The 23,828-nt window shown below is 49.8% G+C and overlaps 1 protein-coding gene across 3 annotated transcripts in view; it reads left to right on the top strand.

Moving 5' to 3' along the window:
* The window catches only part of VAV2 (vav guanine nucleotide exchange factor 2), a 149,344-nt gene that overhangs the window by 95,730 nt on the left and 29,786 nt on the right, over nucleotides 1–23,828 (top strand). For all 3 annotated transcript variants that reach the window (XM_074845922.1, XM_074845919.1, XM_074845920.1), the window contains exons 3-4: nucleotides 1,091–1,149; nucleotides 15,293–15,361. In XM_074845922.1, the coding sequence (XP_074702023.1) occupies nucleotides 1,091–1,149; nucleotides 15,293–15,361 (128 nt within the window). The remainder of the gene's footprint in view (nucleotides 1–1,090; nucleotides 1,150–15,292; nucleotides 15,362–23,828) is intronic.

Genomic DNA, 23,828 nt, shown 5'->3' with positions numbered 1-23,828 from the left:
CGATGCGACTCTGATTGACATTCTGGGATAACAGCGTCATAGGGAGAGGGGTTTTGAGTACCAACAGCAGTTCCAGGAGAGAAGTCAGGCACTAACTCGCTTACGGCACGTGCTGCCCAGGCTGGCTGACCTGACAGTGGCTTAGCGAGCCAGGGAAGCATCCCTCAGCAGCAGGGGCAAGTGGTCCCTAAAGAAAGCAGCACTAAGGGGTCCCCCATGGCTGGGTTGGGTGCAGGGCAGCTCCAGGCAGTCACAACCCCTGTGGTGTTGGGTTTGTGTGCCTGGAGGAGAGCTGGGGGCCCTGGACAGCAGGGACGGCTCAAAAAGTCCTTTATCTGTGTCCTGGACGCAGGCATCTCTATTCATTCCAGTGGATGGGAAACCAGTCCAAAAATAATAGGTTTGTTTTTTCAATCTAGCTTTGAAATGATGAATATGAACAAGAGTAAAACATGTTTTATATCTATAAGAGACTAAAACCATTCATTGAAAATTCTGCGTAGCGATTTAAACTTCCAGAAAAATCAGGAGTTTTCAGAAAAACCTGGTGGCTTTACTGTTCCCGATTGTGATGCTGATGAAAATATTTCTTTGTTGAATCACTTCTGGCTGTTTTCTGCCAGAAAAGGGCGATGGTCTGCACTCACCTCTGACAAACTGATGATGCATCTTTATTGAAATTCAAGAAGTCAAAACCATTAAGTCTTGGCAAGTTTGCCTCAATAAGATCATTTCATGTGGGAAGAGACGAAAGGAGTTATAAATCTTTTGTAATAAAATACAAAGTAAGAGTGTTTTTTCAGTGCTTCTCAGTGTTGCTTAAAACCTATTGGAGCAGGTCATGGGTATCTTTATAGCTGAGGGTTAAATGTCTTTTATGCTCAGTGGTAAAACCAGAAGCGGTGTTTGCACTGATAGCGTCCTCTGAGCCCTGATGGTGATGTACAGTGACACTGATGGGGGGGGCTGGAGCACATCCATTTCCGTGGGAGTTCAGGTCCAAATACCGGGCTGCCAGGTCCTTGAGTTCCCACCAAACCTTCCTCTGTCTTCAGTAAAGCACAGCAGCATCTTTTTCTCTCATTTCCAGGTGATCTCTGCAGTATCCAGACTCTCCTTCCACAGTATTGCTCAAACCAAAGGAATTAGGTAAGATCTTTTCAATATGATGCTTTAAATAATGTTTCTCTCTCTGTCTATCCATATTCCTAGTACTTAATCACATCAGACTCTTCAGAAGCTACACATATTAGGGTTAAACAGACATCAAGGATGCCTTCGGGATGTAGGTAGGCTACTTGTGAAAGCACGCACAGGCTGCTCAGGAATAGTTTACAAATAAGTGAAAACGTTGCAAGTTGTGTGCAGTATGCCTGCTGGGGAGGGTGGCAGGGTAGGGTTTCGTGTCTCTTGCTGGAGGTTTTGCTCAGGTCCCCTCTGCAGGGGCTGTTCAGCTGAGGAGCGGGACCCCAGCAATGCCCGTCCCTTCTGCCCTGCCCACGGAGCTGTGGTGTCACCCCGCTGTCCCCAGCCATCACCTGCCCCGCTCCCTGGTCTGTGCAGAAGTGCCCAGGTGGCCTTTCAGCTGCTAACAGCTGGGAAATGTCTTCCTGGCTTTGACAAAGGCACATCATTCCAGAGCAGGTAATGGGGGTTAATAAGTAACCTGGCCCTGGCACCCAGGGTGGGCTGCCCAGCTGCTGGGGCTCCTCCTCCCCTGCTAATTGAAGGAGCAATGGAGGAGGAATAAAAACAGCAGACAACCCTATTAAGCAGAGCTGTTATCCTGGTCTTTGTTTAATTCCCTGCAAAATTGGTTTGCAATTGGTTTTCTTGTTAGTGTGCATTTTTATTATTAATCTGGCAACATCTCATTAGGACCACAGATCTAACTAGGAAGAGTTCTCAGCCTAAAGTACCTTTCCATTATTTTTTGGGGGGTTGTTTTATTTACTTTTCTCCACAGAACGTGTCTTGCTGCTGTTCTGTTCGGGGTGTAGCATGGCATTGGCCTGCGGCTGCATCCTGGGGCCAGGCACAGCCACAGCTCCAGGATGCAGCCAGGATGTGGGATATGGGCTGGATGGGGCCCTGGCTTTACTTCTAGCCCTGCCGCCCATGCCCACCACCCCATGCCATGATTTATACTGTTTGAACTTATTTTCACAGCCTTAACTACACTGATCCTGCTGGAGGGGGACAGCTTCCCATGTGTTAAACACAAATCTGACAGATCCCACCAGGGCTGGGGGGAGATTCAAGGGGCAAAGGTTTGAGGAATAAGACGTGCTGTAAGTTAAGGACTATTTGTTATTCAGGTAGCCCTGAGTTCTGGAGAAGCCTGTAGTAATTATTATTTGAAGGGAAAAGAGCATCCAAGGCATTTGGAGGCAGGGAGTCATGGGAGAGCGCACGAGCCGCAGTGCCTCTGCAGGGGCTGGGTTTAAGTCTTGGGGCAGGCTGGAAGCGGTTGCGATGTGTCACCCCTGGCAAAGCCCTTCCCTAGGCAGGGAGGTCCTGGTGTCAGTTCAGAGGATGAATGAGCTGGCTGTCCTCTGCGAAGGCTTTGGCTGAATCACTGGTGTTTCTGTTGAGGTCTCCTGCTGCCAGGGATGGGCTGGTTGAGCGATAGCTGGGAGGGGGCAGGGAGGCTTTGCTGTTCGTGTGGATATGTGGCTTTTTCTCATTCATTTTACAACCAGCATTTATGGTTCCCACTAAAATCTCTTATCTTGGAAGCCTTTGGCACCATAATTACACAAGAATAGCACAGAGTTTAGTGGGTCCTTACTTCTAACTCTGTTTTCCTGCTTGTCCTGGCGTTGCCAGCTCTGCAAGAACAGAAAATGCTGCTGGCAAATACCCACCATGGGGGTGTCCCCTCCCATCACTGATGTCCCCTGCCGTCAGAGAGCCCTCGCTTTGTCCATTGCTGCATGTTTTTTTCCTTTTAATTGGATGATTTCTTACAACACCGTCACAAAAGCCTCAATGACAGAAACTAATTTCAGATGAATGAATTTAATCTCTGGGAACCAGAAGCAGCTCTTGCTCCCCAGAGGACTGCTCACGCCGGCCACCACTGCCCCTCAGCTCGCTGGGGTCCCCGCTGACAATTGGGGTCCCTATCCTTCCTTCCCCCAGTGAAGATGCTGCCATTGAAATAAATGGGAAGAGTCTTGGCTTAGTCACGGTGCTCAAAACCATGGTAAATACAGTGCAATTAGGATGGGATATGGATTGGGTGGTTTTCAGCCCTATAGCATGAATGTGGCTCTGCTCCAACCCCTATTTTGGGGTCTAAGAATCAGGATCACGCAAATTAAGAATGAAATAAACCCCAAAGCCTATTACTTGTCCTTAAATAAGTTTCATGGCATGTAGGGTAGAAAAATAAAAATCAATCTTGTATGCTATTCAGTGCAAAAAAAATAGTCTTTCTGTCTAATAATTTCTGGATACACGAGCCTTGCCAGAGAAACCCTGTTTCACAGAGTAAATCAGATAGCTATCAGGATAGCTGTGTTGAGATGACAGAGTGTTTCTTCTAAGGAACAACCTACAAGCAGCAAAACATGGCAAAAAATTATCTTGAATGCAATGTTTTGTTTGCAGCACACTGCTAAGGCTGGGCTTAATCTGTTGCAGCTGTAGCTACAGCCTGCGCTGCGTCTTTCCTCCTCCTCCTCTGTTCTAGTCCCCGTTGCAGGTTTCAGAAGTCCTGAAGAAACCGGTGTCACCCTCCAGCACGGTGCATCGCTGTCTCACCTCCTAGCAGGTGATGGTCTGTAAGGATTGCAAAACGAGATTTCCCTTCTGCACGGGGCTGTACAAACAGCACAGACGATGTTTCTCCACTAATTGAAGAAGCGTGTAGTTGCGAGGATCGCCACCACCACACTGGGTTATTTTTTGGGTAGTGCCCCGTGCATAACAAGCGCCTCCATGGCGAGAGGCTTATTGGTGCCTCCTAGAAAAAGGCACATTTTCTCTCTTTAATTTAAGGTGTTCAGAGGAAAGATGCTTTTGTAGATAAAGATGTGCTGAAGGAAAAGTGGATGTGTGAAACTACGTTATCTTGGCTCTGCCCCTGGTCCTGTAGTGATCCTGGGCAAATCCCTTAGTTTTGTATATCTTATTTTCCCCTCTCAGAAATGGGGAGGTGAGAAATGCCTTTGTTCACCTGGCTTGTTGTGGGCGCTGCCTTTTGATCTCCTTTGGGAGCACAGGCTTTGTGGTAATGTGATAATACCCTTTTCCTGGGGTTTTCATCCGTGCGTGGTTTTACAGGGCTCTGTGTGGGGACAAAGAAATGATCCTCATTGTGTAGCATTGCCCGTCAGCTAAGGAGAGGGGATTTTTTTAATTGTTAGTTCTCATCCTTTCCTTTCTCTGTCTGGAGAACTGTCAGCAGTCACAGTGAGAAGTTACCACCATGCTCCTTGCCCATCTGTGGCTGTCTCTGAACAAGGAGCCTTTATTTTATAGCCAGGACGCCAGGAGTTTCCACCGCAGACCTATAATCATGGCCCGTTAACTCCATTACCCCATTTCTCACGGTGACTGGCACTAGATGCTTCCAAGTGAGGTGAGAGGATCTTGCAGCAGGCAGAGCAGCCTGGTTGTACAGGGGTGCTGTGCAAAGGTTCTCCTGTGCTCTGGAGCATGAGTTTTCATTCCTTTTCCAAGTTTTCTTGAGGAAACTCAGCTCTCTGGAGGACAACAGGACTTCTTGTTGCAGGTCCCAATAAACCAGGATTTAATTTTTTTTTTTTTCTTCCCTTAAGACTCTCCTGCTCAGCCCTGGCTGTTGTCCGTTGCCCGTGGTACATCCCGGCATCCTCTGGGCTCCGGCCATCGTCCACCTCGTGCTAGCAAGCTCCGTGGGCTGAATGTGAGCTGTGAGCGGAGGGGGCATGTGTTTTTTCATCTCCCCGAGATATATGTTTTTCCTGGAAGCAGAGTTTTGCAAGCAAAGCAGGAGGTTAAGGAATATTGGCTCATGCTGCCTGCATGCATTTTTAATGTGTGCACAGTGAAACCATCTGAAAACGGGAAGGAGTTAGCATGTTCAAAGGCCTTTTACTGAGGCCCTTAATCTAAGTAAATCCTTTATATATGAACTGAACCTCTAAGTGACTTTCTTCAGAAGACACTGCAGTTAATAAAACAGATTTAAAAACATTTGCAAATGGGGAGGAGGGAGGAATCCTATTTGTCAAGAGGAGGTTTTCTTCTGTGGGAGCAGCACTTTGGCCGGGCGGTGGAGAAGGGGATGGTTGTGTTTTCCCCATCCTGGGGGCCAAGACAGGACCCCCTCAGGTCGGTGGCACGGCACAGCTCCCTGGGGGCAGCTGGTTGGAAGAATAAGTGACATTAGTTTTACTTCCAGTCAAACACAGCTAGGCCAGCCCAACGCCCTGGGCTGAGGTTTACCTTGCATTTAAACAAATAAATAAATACAAGCCAAAATGCAGATTTTCTTGGAATTTAACCTCTGCAGGTCTCCTGCCCTGGGGTGACAGAGCAGATTTGCTGGCAGTCGAGGGCAAGCCCTTGGCTGGGAGCTGCCTGTTGCCTGCCTGTGGCTGCAGGGCAGGTTTGGTCTGGGAGAGATGATGCTTTGGATGCCTTCGAGTCTCCTGAAAGTCCTGTACATTGGGAGCTGGGATTTGTTATTTTGCTTACAGGAGGCTGGACACGTCAGTGGAGGAGAGGAACCCTCCTGGCTCTCCAGGGTAGGGGCTGGCACCAGTTCTGGTGCTCGCCTGAGCCCGTGGGTGCCCTCCACCCTGGCAGATCTGGTGCCAAGCGGGTGTTGGGGCTGGGGTGCCCGCAGGCACCCTGTTTAGTGCAGACCACTGTCCAGGCCATCGTGTCTGCATTTTGCCCAGCTCTACAATGCAGATGGTGAGCTGGGAGGAGAGAAGCTCGACACTGGGATTAGCCCAGCTTGGAGCCACCTCCTGTCAAGTTCAAGGCAGCTAAACGAGCTGTACCAACATCCTGCCATCAGTGGGGATTTAACCCAGAGGAGACTTTCCTACCATCCTGCTCTGCCTGCAAACCCTGTGCCTTGCTGACGAGGTTCAGCATTGCTCAGCTTTGCCCAGGTAGGCTGTTAAAACAGACTGATGTGCTCAAAATGAGGTTTGCAGTATTATCAGCCCTGGAGTTTCTGCACTTGCCAATAATATCAGGATGTGTGTGTGGGTGAAAGGGAGGAGGGATGGGAAGGGAGAGTCACAATTGTCCCGCCTGCACCATTCGCAGGGTTGTAATATTGTGGTGCTGAGTGAGCAGCATTCCTCAGGGCACAGTGCCCTGCCTGCAGGAGAGGGGCAGAGGGGGGCAAATGGAGCTGGACCTGTGTGGGCAGCCCTGAGCCCCTGCCCTGCAAGAGGGGTGCATCTCTGCTCCCAGTGTGTGTCATTCGCTGGTCAGCTGTGTTTGATCTGGAAACTCCTCGGCGCTTCATCCACCAGTTCAGAATTAAACTTAGAGTTTTTGCCCAGCTTTCATGGCTTTAATCCATTTCCTGTCTGACTGAGCCCCACTGCGCTGTGGGGTTACCCTTAGGTTTGCAGTGGGGGTGACCCTGTAAAGGAGACGTTGTCATCCTGCCAGCAAAACCCACTTCTTGGAAGAGATGGGATGGCCCAAGCCCAAGCATAGCTGATCAAAGAGACTTTCCTGGAGGAGAGAAGGGAGTTGGGGGAAAGCTTTATGGGATTCTCAAAGATGCTGCAGCATGATGGAGGCTTCATACTGCTCATAGTTGGTCTCTGGTCCCCCTGCCCCTGGGGATGGTAGCTCAACACAGGAGGTGGATCCAGCTTGTGTGAAAATGGCAAGCAATTAAAGTCGCTAACAAGTAAGTCCCTTAAGAGTGTCTTCTGGTGAGGAGGTAGTTACAGGACCTCTTCTCCTGTAAGGTTGGTTTTACAAGGAGTGTTTTATTCATTGCCAATGTGCTCTCTGTAATTGCACTCTGCCCATTATTTTTTTTACTGCCGTTGTGTATCTATTGTACGCGCTGTAAATGTTGCTATAAAATGGATATCGAAGGCTGAGGAAGGAATCTGTGGCTGGAAATACGTACTGTTGCTGTGCAGCACTCTCCTGTGCTCCAGGTCTGGGAATGGGACCAGTCCTGGGACTGACCACCGGTCCTGACCAGGATAAATCCACAGAGGTTCAGCCACAGACCTCACAAGAGGGGGGTTTAGTGGAGATGGCTTCCTGTGACATGGACAGACCTTCTTTAGGAGTGACCATAAAGCTTCTTCCTTTGTCACTAAGCAGGGTCCTTGGCTAAAAGCAGTGCCTTTCTAGCTAAAAACAGTTTTAACACGTTTATTTTGGCAAGTCTGTATCCTCACAGACTTGCTCCTAAGAGAGTCTGAGAAATATCATTGACATGTTTTCCTGTGCGGCTGCTTTGTAGGCTTGGGAGCTGCTGAGGTCACCCCGTAAGCATCTGCTAATAAAAGCAAAGGCAGTTTCTCTTGCCCCCTCCCCACTGGCAGCTTTGCATAATGAAGATACAGTTCTGATGTACACAGCTCTGCTTACTAGTCACACGTGGGGCTTGCTGGTTTTGGGGGTGTTTGCCTTGTCACTGCTCGTCGACTCGCCCGTGTAGTGCTTCCCTTGGGGCTCCCTCTTGTGTCACGGGCCACCCTCACACCATCTCACCTTGGGGTGCCACAGTAAGGCATAAACAGCTTTCTCTCCTGCGCAGGGTCAGTGCATAGGTTGACAATCAAAGGTGCTGGAAAGGTCTTTCTGAAATGTAGTCCTTGCCCCAGGTACGGAGAAGGGCTTCGGGCTTGGCTGGTCCAAATCAGGGGGCTCAGACGTGGGGGGCTTCTGGTGCGGGGGGACAGGAGGGCTCAGGGCTGGAGGCATGGCCGTGGGCTGTGCCTGGGGAGGGGTGTACTCAGGTGTCCGGGATAAACCACGTCTCTCTGCACCGCACCGGAGAGGGGGAAGCACACGTCTCTCTAGTCCTTGTGCGGCTCAGCCCAGGTGCTCTGTTTAGATCGAGTTTACATCGCACAGTAGGACCCCGCTTGGCTGGGACGTGCTGGTGGTGCTTTTGTGCAAACACTCAGCAGTGCTGGCGCTGGTCTGGAAGCAGGCAGAAATATATATTTAGTTGTTTTTATTGGCGTGTGTTTCATAGGATTGCAGCTGCTCAGGTACAGCAGAGAGACTGCTGCTTGGACTAGTAAAAGATTTCCTTGTGCTGCTTCGCTACAAGTTAAAAATGGGGGTTGCAAGATTTTTCTTTTAACAGAGTGTTTTCCAAAGCTAGGCAATTGTAGAGCCTCACCGGGGTGTTGTTAATACCATGGGGTGTGTCCCAGGTCTGTACCTCCTGGCTGTGATTTATCTTTATGCTCCCGGGCGAGCGGTGCCATCAGCCTGGAGCGAAGGTGCCCTGGGCTTGGCTTAGCTGCGCTGGCTCGCCGGGGTGAGGGCTCTGGCCGTCTCCCCCCACGGTGGGTGCAAACCCACTCCAACAGTGCTGGGCTCAGCAGGGCGCTGCTGCGGTTTCAAGCCAGCACGTGAGCTGCAAGAGCATCCTCCCTCCTCCCCAACCTGCTTCTCATGCATTTCTGGTGGAACCAGGGCCACGGGGATGTCCCACCAGGAGAGAGGGCTGCTGGTGTCCCTGCTCTGTAGATTTTCAGCCACAGCATTTTCAAATCTAGTTTTCTTCTGGGTCAGAGACCTAGGCCAAATCGTTTCCTAGTGATTGGTTGTGCTGTTACCCCAGAGGGTTTGGGTATTTTTTTTCCCCTTTCTTTTTGAGAAAGACATTTCTGGATTCCCCTTTTGATTTTATCCATCTGTTATCATCAACGTGGAGCTGAAGTGAGGAGAAAATCATACCGCTTTCTTGAGCGAAGCATTGGTACATGAGAATTTTTTAAAAATGCGATAATGTGTCGAAACATAAAATTATACGAGCTGTTATTTTCTTGTCTCATAGTCTCCAGAAATAGTCAGTTCAGATTTGAGCTAAAGATAAAGCAGGGCATGCAGCTAACCCTTGGGCACTGTGCAGTGCGCTGTGCTAAATGCTGGAAGTACTCTCCTGCAAAATCATCATCTTTGTGTTATCTGATGATGTAGCTTGCTGTTTCCCCACTGAATTTCTATCAGAATTAATCTTGTGAGAATTTTTGCAAGTTCCAGACCACAAATAAAAGCAAATCATAATTTTTCAGAGGACGTGTCTAAAATTTGGCACAGCATGAGGTGCTTCTTTCCAGAGATGAGTAATGTAACACACTAGTATGATTTTAATTAAATTCAGCAGCTTTTGGTATGCTCCAATGTGTCTTGTTCTGCAAGGAGAGAATTGATTCCATTCTGCTTTATAGAAATGGCTCTTGGGCATTAATAGAATGGTTTTCATCCATCTCGCAGCACTTTACCAAAATTATTCCCTGACGCTGTTCCCATTTCACAGATGGGAACCAAAAATCGGAGGTGCTGCCTGGGTCAAGAGCAGAGCTGGAAGAGCAGCTCCAGGTCACCTCTTTACTCATCCCTGCTCAGCTCTCAGCCACTCTTGGTACATCAGTAAATTAAGTGCTGCTTTAATCTGCCTAATCCCACTGAAGCCGATGATGAATGCATTTTCAGTTGCGTGTAAACGTCTTGCAAAACCACATGGTTTGGACGGCTCCAGGAGTGCTGTGCTGATGAAGGCACGATGGCATGCCCAGGGGACCTGCTACAGCTCCAGGGTGCCAGAACCAACAGCTGATGGGGGACCCATGGGGACGGGGTGATCCCTTGCTCAGGGAGTGGCTTGCATCCTGGAGAAGAAGAGGAGTTAAAAAGGGGGCGAAGGTTGGAGCTATCAAAATAATGTGCTATGAACAGCCAAGATCTGAGCGCTTTCCCTGGAGAAATACATTTGGGGATTGAAGCATCATTAAACCTCAGCGGTGGGACAGATGGACTCATCTGGAAGCACAGGAGCTGAAGCCAGCTGGTAATCCCCCACCCAAAGTTGCATGGAAAGCACATCCTGAAGTCCAAAATCTTGGTGAAATCGCAGACTCCCCTGGGTTTTCTTTGTATTGCCATGATGCTTTCTTCAAGATGGAGTTGTTGGAGGACCGGTACACCCAGCCGTGGGTTTTGTGAGTTAATGCAAGGTGTAATGACAGTCTGTGGATACCATGCTATGGAAATGTTTTTCTGCCAGATCCTGAGCCAGGAAGACTCGGCACAGCCCCGTCCATCCCAGCAGAGCTGTAGAAGCTCCTTTTCACCAGCTTGAGGCTCTGGTCCTTTCCATTTGTGAAGAAATCCCTCGCAGAAGGGGCAGCAGATGGGAGCAGCTCAGGTTTCGCGGGTGTCACATACTCTGCCTGCTTTTTAAAACACTCAAGTGCGATGACTGGATTTAGGAAAATGGGGGGAGATTATCATGCTGGTGTTGGGAGGCTGGAGTCTTGCTCCTGGTAAGGGATGAGCCAGCTCCTTTAGTCTCCTGTGGGTGTCTGCACAGGTCATGAAAACCTCTTTGCCGATCTGCCTGATAGGATCTCCACCGAGAGCGGCCTCGGATGGGAACAGCTCCTTGGGATGGAGGGCAGTCAGTGGGACATTTCCACCCTGCCTGCTTCTCACCAGGCTTTCTGTTCCCAGGGCTGGTGTTTGACCCCAAGAAATCAGAATGCCAGATTGTGCTGGATCCTCCCCGCTCTGTCACACGTGGATTTGAGGCTCAAATGCTACTGTACAAAATTATCAGACTAAAGCTGACCTGTCCCTGACCCTCTGTATTCTCTGTGACGGTACAGCGGTGAACAGCTGGCTTCAGTTGCTAGGACAAGGCACCCAGATGCTGAAATATGTTCATAAATAAATAAATCTTTCTGCTTATTGCTGTTAGAATTGCAGCCTACCTGGCTCTTCCCATTAAATAATTCAGAGGAGAGAGCAGCCAGAGAGAGCTGCGCCTTCTCCCTGCGGAGAGGATTACTGCAGGGGAGCGCGCGGGGGTGGCTGATGAGGATACAGCCTGGGATGGATCCCAGGGTAACCCGAGTGACCGAGGAGAGCAAAGAAGGGCTTTTGCATTACGTGCCTTGTGAAATATTAATTGATTATCCCCCCGGGTGATGTACTGTGGCTGTGGACTGCTCCTGCCTTTCCTTGGGAGAGCACGTCGTGTTTGCAGGGCGCTGTGTGTGTGCAAGCTCTCCGACCCAGAAAGTAGCCTAAATGTTTTCTAAGATCAAGGGGGTGCTCTGCATCACGTGTCAAGAACGATCATCTGCTGTAAGTCTTGTCCTCAAGAGGAGAAGCTCGCTCTAAACTCCGTAACAAATTACTTGGTCTTTCCTTCTCTTTTAGTCTCTAAAACAAACACATCAGATTGATCGTACTTTCGTTCTCTTCTTTGATCTCTGGAAGCGGCGCTGTTGAATGCTGTGGGGTTTGTCTGTGAAGAAGTCTACTCTGGGAGGTTTATTATCTCTTAAGAGCCTGTTCCAGCGGTGTTTGATGTTGCTGGGGCTTTTGCTCTTCATCTGAGTGGGATTGGGCTTGCTTCAGCCCAGGCACAGGCTGGGAAGATAAATGGCTCAGCAGGTGGTTTTTCATGATGGTGGAGTAAAAAGCAAAGTCTGGTGCTTAACTAATGATATTAAATAAGAGATATTTTCAAAATAGTTTTAAATGAACTGGGATCTCTGCAAACCTGTTGGGTTTCAGTGGCTTCAAACGACTTTACTCATTACTGTTGAGCATTCCCAGCTATAGCATGAAGTTGCAATGTACCTGGAGATCCCTAAGAATTTCTGAGGGAATCAGTAGCTTTTAGACCCCTTGGCTTCCAATGTTTCTGCTCTTTTTTTAAAAAACAACATCCAAACTGGTCTCAAACAACATGGTTGCTCTTGGGGAGCTCATGGCTGGAGGATGTGCAGCACCGTTGCCCAACCAGATGGAGATGCTTCTCCCTGCGTGGTTGGGGCCAAGTTGATAATCTGCATGAAGGTGCCTCAATGCAAGTCCCATGCTGGACCTGGATGTGCACAGGGGAAGCCCTGGTGAGAAACACTGGGTTAAAAGTTCACCCAGCTGGCTTTTCTTAGAGTTGCCTTGATGTGGATCTGGCGGGGCAGGACCGAGAACAGGACTCTTCTCCCCCAGCCTTTCCCCACCACATCAAATCTGTTTCTGTAGCCAGCTCAAGTGGAAAACGTCTCCCCAAAATGAGCCCAGCCTGCAGGGGGGAGCCACAAAGGTGACCTGATGGGAGGTGGCAAAACCAGCAACAGGGGGAATAATTGATGGGACAGGGCTGGGGTGGGCAGTTCACCCCGTGCCTCCTCCCAGCACTGCCCTGACCCCTGGTGCTGTTTGAGTCTTGGTAGAAAAGTGTTTAATATGTTTTTCTGTAGCTGGTTGCTGGAGGTTCATCCTCGTCGGCTTGTTGCTAGAGGATTAATTTTCCTGTGTTCAGCAAAGAAAATTAATGTAAATGGATATATAAGGGAACTGAAGCCAAAAGTAGGCAGATATTTTAAATAATGTCCATAATTAGTAGGGTTATATTAAATTATGTTGTTGCACGTAGGGCTTTTGGGGAAGAACAAGGACCATTTGGGTGAGAGCTGGCCAAAGCCCATGGCGTGGTCCCAGCCCTAGGTGACTTGTCCTGCAGTGTGGGGGCTGGCACCCTCTTTTGGAGAAGGCGAGAGGAGCTGTGGGGAGATGGCAGCTCTGCTCCCACAGCTCCCCACAGGGGAGCCTCTCCAGAGCTGCTTGTGGCATGGGCAGCTGGGGACAGAGGACGAACAAAGAGCAAACCCAAGGCTTTCTCCAAAAAGCTGTCCTTCAGCTCCAGATTTTAGATGGTCCATTTAGTAATCCTCTCCTAGGTGTGACTTTCCTTCTAATTACATTTTGTGCATCCTTATTTAACCATTAGCTGCTATTGCAGCGATACAGGTTATTAATTCCTCCCCTGCCCTGACTTTCACTCCGGTGCTTTGCCCATGGTCAAGGTGAAGCTGGGAGGGCTGACGGAGCTACCGTCTCCATGAAACTCTCATTAGAAAATGCTTTTCTCTCTTTGCTGTCTCCTTGTCTTACGTGGGGGGGGTTTATCACAGGAACTGATTACACCTCAAGCCCAGATTTATGGTTGGAAAACGTGTGCTTGTGATTTTAATATTCTTTATGGCTCTTTTACTTCTTTCTTTCTGGCACGGTGAGTGCTGGAGAAGGAAATAGAGATTAAGAGCAGAAGATGCATGTAAAAGAAAGGAGGTTGTGCCTTGTGGTGGATTTTTTTTATTATTATTTTAACAAGTGGTGTTTTAACAGAGGTCACCTCGATTTCTCCTTTCTGGCTGAAGCTGTGCAGGATGGTGTAGCCCTGTGGCAGTGACTGTCGTACCCCCTCACCCGTCAGGGCTGAAGTCTGAGACCGGTTCCCATGATCAGCTCAGCCACGTGCAGGAGCTGCTGATGGTCTTTTGTCTGTGCTTCACATGGCTTTTCCGTTTGTCACTAATCCCCAGGGAGCAGCAGGGGAGAGGAAACGCAGACACACACGTTTTGTAAAGATTTTTGGTGCCTCCTGGTCTCTCGCTACACTTTCCTGCTTTGAAGCTTCTCTCCAAAGTGGGCTTCCCCCTGCATCTTGCAAATGCGTGAGCAGCTGTTTGTGCCAGATGTTGGGGCGTTGGGAGGATCACCCAATGGCACCTGCCTTGCAATACAACTTTGAGAGCAGGCACAGCCCCATCTGCTCTTCCCACCCATCACTCTCCTCCCTCCTATGTTGCCGCTTTGCCCGTGGGCACGGTTAGACCTGCCAGCCTCGGGTGCTCCCTGGTTCCTGTGGGTTTGCATCTCGCACAGGGGTGTGGTAGCCGCGACAGCTGCTGGAGCATGAAATGGTCCTGCTCTGTGCTGGGGTCACCGTGGCTCTTCTCCCTCCTGGGCTCACCACCTGGTCGTGGGTTTAATTGAACTCACTGCAGGTTTGAGCGCTGTTTCAACAGCCTTGGTCTGAAGCTGCTCACCAAAGGAAGGGTGAAGTATAGCAGAGGAGGGAAGGCAAATTAATGCGAGAGGCAGGATCCAAAAATAGCAAATTTGGGGGCTAGCCAGCCATGTATTAAATCTTTCAGGAGAGGCAATCTGACGTGAAACAGGGAGGGTGGGAGGGAAGAGAAGGAAATTGCTCTTGGGGGCAGTTAAAAGTTCACGTGTATCCAGTTTGCTCCCCCACAGCATCAGCATCCCATCCCACGTAGCTCTCAGCCTGGGGACCCCCGGCTGCCTTCGCTGCGATGCCCACGGGGGACAGACCGAGCTGCCCCGCTGCAGCCCGTGTTCCCCACGCTCGGGCTGGAGCAGGACTTGCTGTGACGGCCTGACGCAGCCCGTAGTCGCAAGGTGCATCCAGCCCCAGCAGAGCTGTAGCCCGCCATGGCCCTGTGCCAGCAATAATACGTTGGGTTTAATTAAAGCAGTATTTTTCATCTCCTTCATACATTATTTGGTTATTACTTCAGAATGAGCCAAGGAATTTTTGTATTCCCCCCACTCCTTCCATTTCTCTTTTTAAATCTGCTTTCTCCCCCCTTCCTTTTGCCCTTTTGGTGCCTTTTCCCGCATCCCCAGGGTTTTAACTTTTTTCAGCGATCACAAAGTTATTAAGATGAGGAAACCCAGGGTTTGTAAGGACTTATTCATTCTGGTAGGATCAGCTGCTCGCAGCGGTGGGAGACACCGATGGGATGAGGCTCGGTGTGTCCCACTTGTGCCCTGGCCAAGCCAGGCAGCGGCTCGCAGGTAGAAAGGCTCCATCACACGTGGAGGAGAGGGTGTTTCTCTGTCTCAACAAGTCCAGCACCAGACTTGAATTAGATTTCTACTGAGTCGTTTGTGCGGCATCAGCATAGCGGGGAGCGGTGGCTCAGCCACGGGGTCTCTGAGGTGTTGTTAGACGATGCAGCTTCGCACCTCAGCGCTCAGATGATGCCCTGTGGTGAACCAGCCTCACCACCTGGTTTCTTGTCCCGCTGTGCCAGCGCTGCCTGCAGGAAGCAGCGGAGATGATGTCGTCCTGGGAGCTAATGCCTCAATAGGAAAAAATGTATTTGTAATGAATATTTTGTTCTGAAACACCCTCTGCTCAACGGGGTGCTCGGGGCTGGGCTGAGTTCAGCTGGGGCTGAGGGGGATCTGCTGCGAGGGGTGAGGCACCAATAACTCTGTCATTCCTCTCCTTCCCCAGGCCCTTCCCGTCGGAGGAGACCACGGAAAATGATGACGACGTATATCGGAGCTTGGAGGAGCTGGCGGAGTAAGTGGCCTCGCCTTCTCACGGGGAGGGGACACGAAAAGGGAGAAGTTGCAATGTAGTTCCAGCAAAGTCAGATAAAATTTGACAGCGGGGCTCAGAGAGCCGGGCCAGCTGCTTTGATCGTCTTGCCAGGAGATTTTTGTGCTCTTACAATACTCCGTCTTTTCCCATGTAGAGCCCTGGGAGACATCACTTTTAATTGGGTTGAGTTTACGAGTGGCCCAGTGGGGGGTGAGGGGGGCCAAGCCCACGGGAAGCTCCTCCGCCCTCTGAATCCCATCGTTAGCTGCAAAACCCTGGGACGTACTTCGTCCTCTGAGCCAGCCGAAGCTGAGCCACTCACTGGGAGTAGGGTACCCATTGCTAACTCAGCGCTGGAAACCCCCCCCGACCCCCCATGGTGTTTTTGGGGCTGTGTGGGTGCTGGCACATGGGTCTGCATCCCCTGTAAGTGATTTTGGGCCACGCCAGCCAGCCCCAGGGCAATCCCTCACAGGGGGGACACGTCCTGCCCGTCGCTGGTGGCACGGTGGGATTGCAGGGTGATGCTGCTGGGTTTCTGTGTCTATATTTATCTGGGTCTCTGGTGTCTGTGTTTTGCTGCCCGTGGCGATGATAGAACAGGCTTTTAAAAGCAACCTTGAAGTACAACGTATACGGTGAAACTATCGGAATTTGATGGCAGCGTTCCCGTCGGCCAGGGTTTTACTTATGAAGTGCAGTCTGTTTCATACGGAGGGAAAGTCTGTATGGGTGGATATGTGGCTTTATACAGTTAAATATTATTGTTCCACAACATAAATAATAAGGCTCCTTAATCCAATGAGTTCCTTATGGCTTCAGTTATTACAAAAGTAAATCATAAATTACTAGTCCAGGGAACAGAGTACCGTGGAATCCCCTGCTCGCGGTTTGCTCCCAGCAGCTACAGTTTAATAAAATTTTAACTTATAAAGGGTTCCTTTCAAGAATAACATTTTTTCCTAAAGTTCGCAAAATCCCTTTAATATTGGGTTTTAAAATTCCTGATTCTCACACACAGGCGGGCTTTTAATTGGAGAAAGGTTTCTGTGTGAACTGGCACACAGGTGCTGGTGGGGATGGCAGCCCTCTCCTGGAAATCGGAGTTTCGGCGTGGTGCGCTCGGAGCAGGTTATTTGGTGTTGAAGATGAGTTCCCAGCTTTAACCGCTCTGCTGTGGGGTGCAGCTCCTGCAGGGTGTCCGGGTGGAAGCTTCCGAACTGTTCCTTTGATCACGGCTGTGAGTTGGTCCCTCTACAATAGGGGCTTATGTGCCCAAGTCCTGTGCTCAGATGACTTAGAGGTTTATTTCTTATTGATCACCCTGTTCTGTCCCAGATTGTCTCCAACTTTTTCCCTTTTTTCCCATTCTTTGTAAAGTTCTCCTCTTTACATCTTTAGTTAGAACCGCTGGGGAAAGGCGCATGTAAATCCGCATGGGGATATCGCACAGATTCTGTCATCCAGATCCGCTCCCGGAAACACAACCTACAAAACGGAGACGTAATTCACCCCCAACTGTAAAAACCCCAGAAATGCCCCAGAGAGCCCCTTCGGTCGAGTGTTGCCGCTCCCGCTGCCTGGTGACACATCAGCAATAGTTCCCCTTTCTCCCTTTGACAAGGAGCGTCTCTCCGTGCTTGACAAGGAAACTTTCATTGGAAATTTGCTGGTCACAATGGTGCGTCCTGGGCACTGATGCTGGGCGCTGGCAAACCGCGGGGCCGCATGAGAAAGCTCTTTCTTAGCTGCTGCCGATCTCCAAGCAGCTGAACAAGGGCGTCATTCACGAGCTGGGAATGATTCAGTCCATCCAGCATCTTTGCATTTAATATCGCTGATGATCCAGCAGCCTTGGGAAGATCTGAGTGCATCCAAAATGCTTTGTTGGCGTTGAGGAAATGATTTTCACAGCAAGCAGTGGAAGGAACCTCTACCGAAAAGCACAATCGGGCTCAGCAGTCCTCCCTTTTGCAAGAGAGACCCCTCCATCTCAGGGTGTTTATTCCACGTTAACTTGCTACATCTGTGCAGCCGAGTGATTATTTTTGCACTTTGGATCATTTTGGAGGGATGCACAGTCCTGTCTGTAAAACCGCTATGAAATGTGCTGCTGCAAGGGCCCAGCCTGCCGTCCCCGCAAGCCTTGGGGTGCAGGTGAGGAGGGACAACCCTGGTGGGCTCAGCACCACCAAGTCAGCCCCCAGGAGAGAGGAGTCTCCCAAAGGTTTTGTCTCTTCGAGCGTTGTGCTGTGCGATAAAAAGCTCTGGATAAATGTTGAGCTGGTTCTAACAAGACATTTTAGGGGCTGGTAAAAGTGGTTTTATTGGAGAATGTCAAAATGCTTCATTTCAACTTTAATGACAAAGGGAGAGGTTTGGCATGCCCCATTTGAGATTTTGGGTGAATTCCTGTTCTGCAAAGCATTCAAAATATAAACATTTTTGTGACTAGGTGCAGATTTGGGAAGCGGAAGGAACCAGGCTTTGCCCCCGTTGTCCCCACGAGAGCGAGGACCTTCATCCCAGCAGCGAGGTCCCTCCCAGTGCAGAGGAGCCGCGGCAGCCGGGGACAAAAGGCAGCGCCAGGGCTGGGAGTGGATCAATAGCAGTGCCACGAGGGCCATTTATGTGTGCTGCAGAAACAAGCTGTCTGCGTGCAGGCGCGAGGTGGCCGCGGGGTGCTGGCGTATATAAAGGATGTTCATGCCTTGATGAACCCATTGTGCTTTCACCTTTGGGGTATCGCAGAGATTATGCTGGGCTGCCTGCAGCTCCCCAGCGCTGGGTCAGCTATCCAGCAGATCAAGGCAGATAATTGCTTGGAAACAGCTATTTTTTTAAAAAAAAAAAAAAAAAAAGGCAAAACCCGAAAAACAAAAGAACAATTGGTGTTGGAAAGGGGAGCGGAAACTAAAAGGGTATCAGGGGAGCTAGAAAGTTCTCAAATTCCCTGTTTTCAGCCCGCTGGCCCCTCGGTTTGCTTTACCATCGGCCAGATGGCAGCCTGCGGAGAGCCCGGGCAGATGGCGAGGGCTGGCCAGTTTGCAAGTGGTGCCGGATCAATACTGGGAGGAGCAGTAAAGGGACATTTGTCCTCTGCTGTCTGATTTATTTCAGCACGCCCTAATGCCAGACCCTTGAGCAGAAGCCAGTTTTGGGGGAGTTTGCCCAGGAAATGAGCAGGGCTTTGCAACAGCAACACACAGGTGGGTTTGCTGGAGCCTGCCCCCAAAAATCAAAGTGACTCTTATCCTGATGGAGCTCCCGTGAGTCTGCAGGGATGTGAGCCGCTGCCTCCCGTGCGGCTACAGCTGCTGGGCACTGACAGCAGCAGGCAAATATCCACCTTACTGCTGAGCATCTTCCCCCCTGACAACTTTTCCATCTCTCCTGATGGCTGTTTCAGCTGCCCCAAACCATTCTGGTACTTCTGAAGTTATACTTAACATTTAACCTAAATTTTCTCTGCTGCCACTTAAGCTCTCTCCAGTTATTTTGTCTCATTAAATTTACAAGAGCAATTAATCCTGGTCCTTCTTTATCATGAGCCTTTTCCACTTCATGGCACTGTCCCTCTGTGCTGGCACAAAGCCCAGCAGGCTGGGGTGGATTACACCTAGGGTGGGGTTTGGGTTGTTTGGTAGCTATTTGAAGAATTCAGTCAGGCAGAAGTGGTGTGAATGATTTGACATGAAACATCTAATTTGCATAACTTTTCCCTTTTTTTCTCCTTTAAAAGTGAATTGCTTTGAGGGGAGGAGTTGTAGTGTTACAAAAAGGACAGGGTGTTTTAAGCAAAGCAGCTTTCCTCCAAACCCTGCACTGGAGGCAGTATGTGCCTCTGGGAGGCTTTGTCCTGCAGGTTGGTGTCCCTTGCTCTTGTTTTGAACCACAGCTCTCTGGGGATTTATCCCCAACAAAACCGTTGTGGATAGTGGTGTATTTCCAAACGCTTCATCGTAGAGAAGGGGAGTTGCAGAAGACCTGACCTCAGTTTCTCAAGCGATGCAGCTCGTTTGGGCCCAGACTCTGCCAACAACCTGTCTCCTGCCAAGAGCTTCTTGCTGAGGTTTCTCCTACTTCTTTCACTGTCACCAGCATTGCCTCCTTGTATCTTCCAAAATAGTGATGTGATCAGCAGAATTTCTCAAGTGCATTAAAAAAAGTAATGAAAAGAGGAGCCAAGGTGAGATGATAAGTTAGCTGCCACTTTTCTTATTATTTTTGCTGTGTTGGAAAAACCACGCACACCAGCCAGTTAAATAAATGACTCCGTGGTACAAGGCACTCAAGCCATAGCACTTGTAAATGTGTCTTTTCTTCTTTGTCACCAGTGAAGATTTTTATATGTCCAGCTTGTGCCATCTCTCAGATCTTGTTAGTTGCTAGAACCATGTGAGGCTCACTCCTGGATTATAATGTTCTGCTTTGAAGGGGGAACGTTAAGACCTGAGTAGAATAGATGGTAAAAGGCTTCTCTTGCTATTTCTAGATGCGTGTCTCCGTCCAAGTACAATCTGGCTAATTAAAACCCTGCAAGATCTTGAGTTCAACGGCTGCACATCTTGCACTCCTTCACCCTGAAACCTAAGCCTGCCAGATGTGCTGCAAATATAGGACTCTGCTTGTCCCCATCTGACAGAGACCGTGAATGAGGGGGTTGGTCAGATGGACTGTCTATTTATAGCTGTAAGTGCAGAGTAACAATGAGAAAGTGAGTGATTACTTGGGGCGAGCTGGAGCCTCGCAGCTGCTGGGCAGCTGTCGCAGGGACCCTGCAAATGTACTTCCAGCCTGGACCTGGAGGTGGCTCTGAGGTCTTCTGGCTCTTAACCTCAGCCACAGGGCTGGAAATTCGGATTTGTCTTTTGGTGTCTTATTTTAGCTCCTTTTTCCTCCTCCTCCTCCTTTTTCTGTTGCTCTTCCCGGTGGTTCTGGCTCTTTCATCAGTGGAACGAAAGCAGAGCCGTGGTTTGGGTGGGGTTTTGGCATGGTGGGCTTGCCTCAAGGGCCTCGCTTGGGCTCATCCTTGAATTCTTGAGGCTGGTACAAACTCATCAACTTCCTAGAGCCCCTGAGCAGTTTTTATGGATGGAGAGGTCCTTCAGTGGCCCTCGAGACCCTCAGCTTCCCTGCTTACCCTCCTGATCCATGGTGTCGTTGCAAATGTGATGTGCAGCATTCCTTTAGCGTAGTGGACCTGCTGCAGAGTGTTTATTGGGGCATCATGGGCTGTCTGTGCTCATCCCTGGTGTGGGCAGCCCAGTCTGGAGCTCATCTTTTCCCAAAGCCCAAATGCAGACTGTGCCCTCTGTTTTGGCCCAGTGCTGAGCTCTGAAGGGCTGGTTCCCAGTGATGGGAACAGTGGCACCAGTGGCTTCACCCAGGGCAGTGAGGTTCTTCCTCAAACTCAACTTTGGCATCCTGTTTGGGGAGATGGCACCTGGAGGTGCCGAGGGTCATGGAGGGACCCTGCCCTTTCCCAGCTCGCTCCTTCCATGTCCCTCTTTGTCCCTTGCTCCGAGGCAGTAGCCTGGCATCGGTCCCTCTGTTAAGGGAGTTGCTCCTTGGCATGGCTGCTGCCTGCTTGGGAGGGCATTTGTAGAGTGGGCATTGCCAGGGAGGAAGAGCTCAGCCAAAAGCATTGTTGTTGCTTGAAATTGCCTTAGATATGAAAAGCTTTATTCCTTTTGCTTTGAATGAGCTTTCCTGGCTAGGCAAGATGCTGCCAGCCCAAAGCTGGTTACATCCATCCTAATAACAGTTATTGCAAATGCTGGCGTTAACTCTGAAGGGCGGATAAAATCCCTTTCCTAAACCCAGAGCTCTCAATGAATCTCCTAATCCAGGCAGTAGGTCATAGGCTCCGATACCCACGGGTAACTTGCAGACTCTGCTGCTTTTATTGAAGGAGTAAATTGCTTTTCTTTGTGAAGGTGGTGGTGAGGATCTGCCCTTCCTTGCTCAAGTTGTTCAGTCTATGCGTGACATGCTTGGGATGCTGAATTTATTGCCTCCCGCAGCAGGGGACTGTGCAAAACACAGAAAATACCTGCCCTCCTTTCCCTCCCCTTATGGCATTTAAGATTTAGTGTGTTCTTAGGTTGCCACTGGCTAAACTCATCCTGATACCTGTTCTTTTTTGATGACAGGGAGGGTGCATATTTTCAACTCTGACAGACAAAATGCGGAGACCGACGAAAATCAATGTGTGCAAAGCAGCAACATCAACAGCCCTACACGCGCCGGCAAAGCTTGGCCGCTCACAGGCTGCTGTGGGAGAGGCTAATCTGCACATTTTACTGCTCTCCATAAAACTGGCAGCCTCTGGTGTTTCTCAGAGATGTACTAAGAATGCGTTTTAATAAATAAGGGTCCGTTGGACAAAGGTATAGTTGCTTTAATACCACCATGGCTGTGGGGTCTGAGCGTCTCTAGTGCCTCTCCCCTAAGCTCTGAAATGGAGGTGTCTTTCTAGATGGCCCCAGGACAAGGGAGTTGTCCCTATTTTTTGCCTGAGGCCAGAAATCAGAGATGGGAAGGGCTCGTACTGGTGTTGATGAGCAGGGAGGAGCAGAGCAGTGGGGACTCAGCTCCTTTGTTAGAGCAATGAGAGTGTCAAGGGGCAGGATGTGGCCCCCCATGATGGGTGCAGTGTTCATGTCAGATGTTTTTTGGCAGCTTTATGGACAAATTTGCTGTGTTGTCCCTTGGTAGATGCTTCTGCACCTTTCCTGGTGGCCCAGAGGAGCTCCAGGTAGGGCCAGGCTGGGCCAAATCCATGGGGCACCTATCTTTCTCCAGACTCAGTCCAGGCAGCCTGTGATTTAGCAAAACCCCTTCAGCATCCCATGCTGCTGCCTGGGTTTCTCACAGTGATGTCCTGGTGCGTGCCCAGCTGTGGTCAAGAGCTTGTGGCTCCTTGGTGGGTCAGAAAAGGAGGGCTTGTCCAGGCTAGGTCCCCCATGCAGCAGCAAGCTGGGGACAGATGATGATGGAGTCTGAGGCTTGGACGTGGCGCCCAGTTGTGCTTGTGTGCAGGAGAGCAGCTCCAGATGATGCTCAGGACGCAGGGCTTCCCAGGGACACCTCAGATGCTGTCTTCTTCTGCCTGTAGCCCAAACCAGTTGCTGAGCGCTCTCGCAGCCGGGGACGAGCAGTCATCTCACAGAATGGGCTCAGCTCCGGCAGCAGCATCACCATGGCACTCGCCACTGGGGTATCGTATCCAGTCGGGCTCATGCTCGCGACATTAACCCAACCATAGGTTTCCTAACGACCCTCGAGTCGGGGAAATGATCTATGGAGAGACAGCCAGCAATCCGAGAGGTGTGGGTGGGAAGGGAAGATTAATCGGGAACCGGGAGTTACTTGCTCTGGATAAGGAGCAGAGCTGAGAATATAAATATTGGTACAGATAATAACGGTGACGGCAACACTTGGGAAGGGGAAGATGGATCACCAGCTATTAGTGGGCATTATTACAGCAGCTGCAATGCATCACTCTGGAAGAATGGGATGGATACATCATGCCAGTGTATTTATTTAAAATCCCCAAACTTTTATTAAATAAATCTGTTTTTAAAAATAGATTTAACTGTATTTAGAAAAGAAATAAAGCCCAGTTTTGTGAACAGATGTTCTCTGGTGCTCCATGCTGTATAATATAGAGATGTCAAGCATTGCAGTTTGAGCACAGTTTTACACCTAAATATATTGGTATGTAATTAATACCCATGTTGAAAGAGAGCTCGTAAAATACGCAAATGCTGTTTGATATTCCAGCGTTTCACACTGTCCTGATCCCATGGGGTTGACTTCAGTGGGAGCCGTTAGCAATCAGCACCTGTAGATCTAAGCGCTAAAATTATTATTGTTAATTGGTATTCATTATGGGTTGAATTTTGAAAAGTGTTCTAAGACTCAGGAGCCCCTGGGGGGGGTTGTAAAGGCTCAGATGACAATTAAGTACCTAACACCATCACCTTTAAATACAAGTTGGGCACTATGTTTTGGTGATGCCTCTAAAGCTTGTGCTTGCAGGGGATCTCCTAAGTGATGTGGCCAGTTCTAAAAATGTGACTTTTATGCTGCTTAATCTCTCTGATGTAAATATTATTACTGGGCTCTGCTAAGCATTGGGACTGAGCGTCGCTGAGCTGATTAAAAATCACTCAGTTGCCCATCAGGGCAGGGATTGTTCTTTGTGGGAGTTGGTGCATCACCCAGAGGAACTGGATCCAGAGATTTTAAACCTGGACGTGGTGCCTGTGGCCGGAGGGCGAGCGGGGCCATGAGTGGAGGCAGGTGGCTGGTCCAGGCATTACTGCGGGTCCCTTCACAGTCTGGGGGCGGTCAGCTCAGTCCCATCGTGCTTCCTCCTTGGCAAGGCAGGGCTGGGGTGCTTCAAGCTACTGCACGGAGCCATCGCATGATTATTCAG

This window comes from Strix aluco, chromosome 20 (genome assembly GCF_031877795.1).
Source record: "Strix aluco isolate bStrAlu1 chromosome 20, bStrAlu1.hap1, whole genome shotgun sequence".
Lineage (NCBI taxonomy): Eukaryota > Metazoa > Chordata > Aves > Strigiformes > Strigidae > Strix > Strix aluco.
The sequence above is the reverse complement of the archived record's forward strand: the minus strand, read 5'-3'. Positions and strand labels throughout refer to the sequence as shown.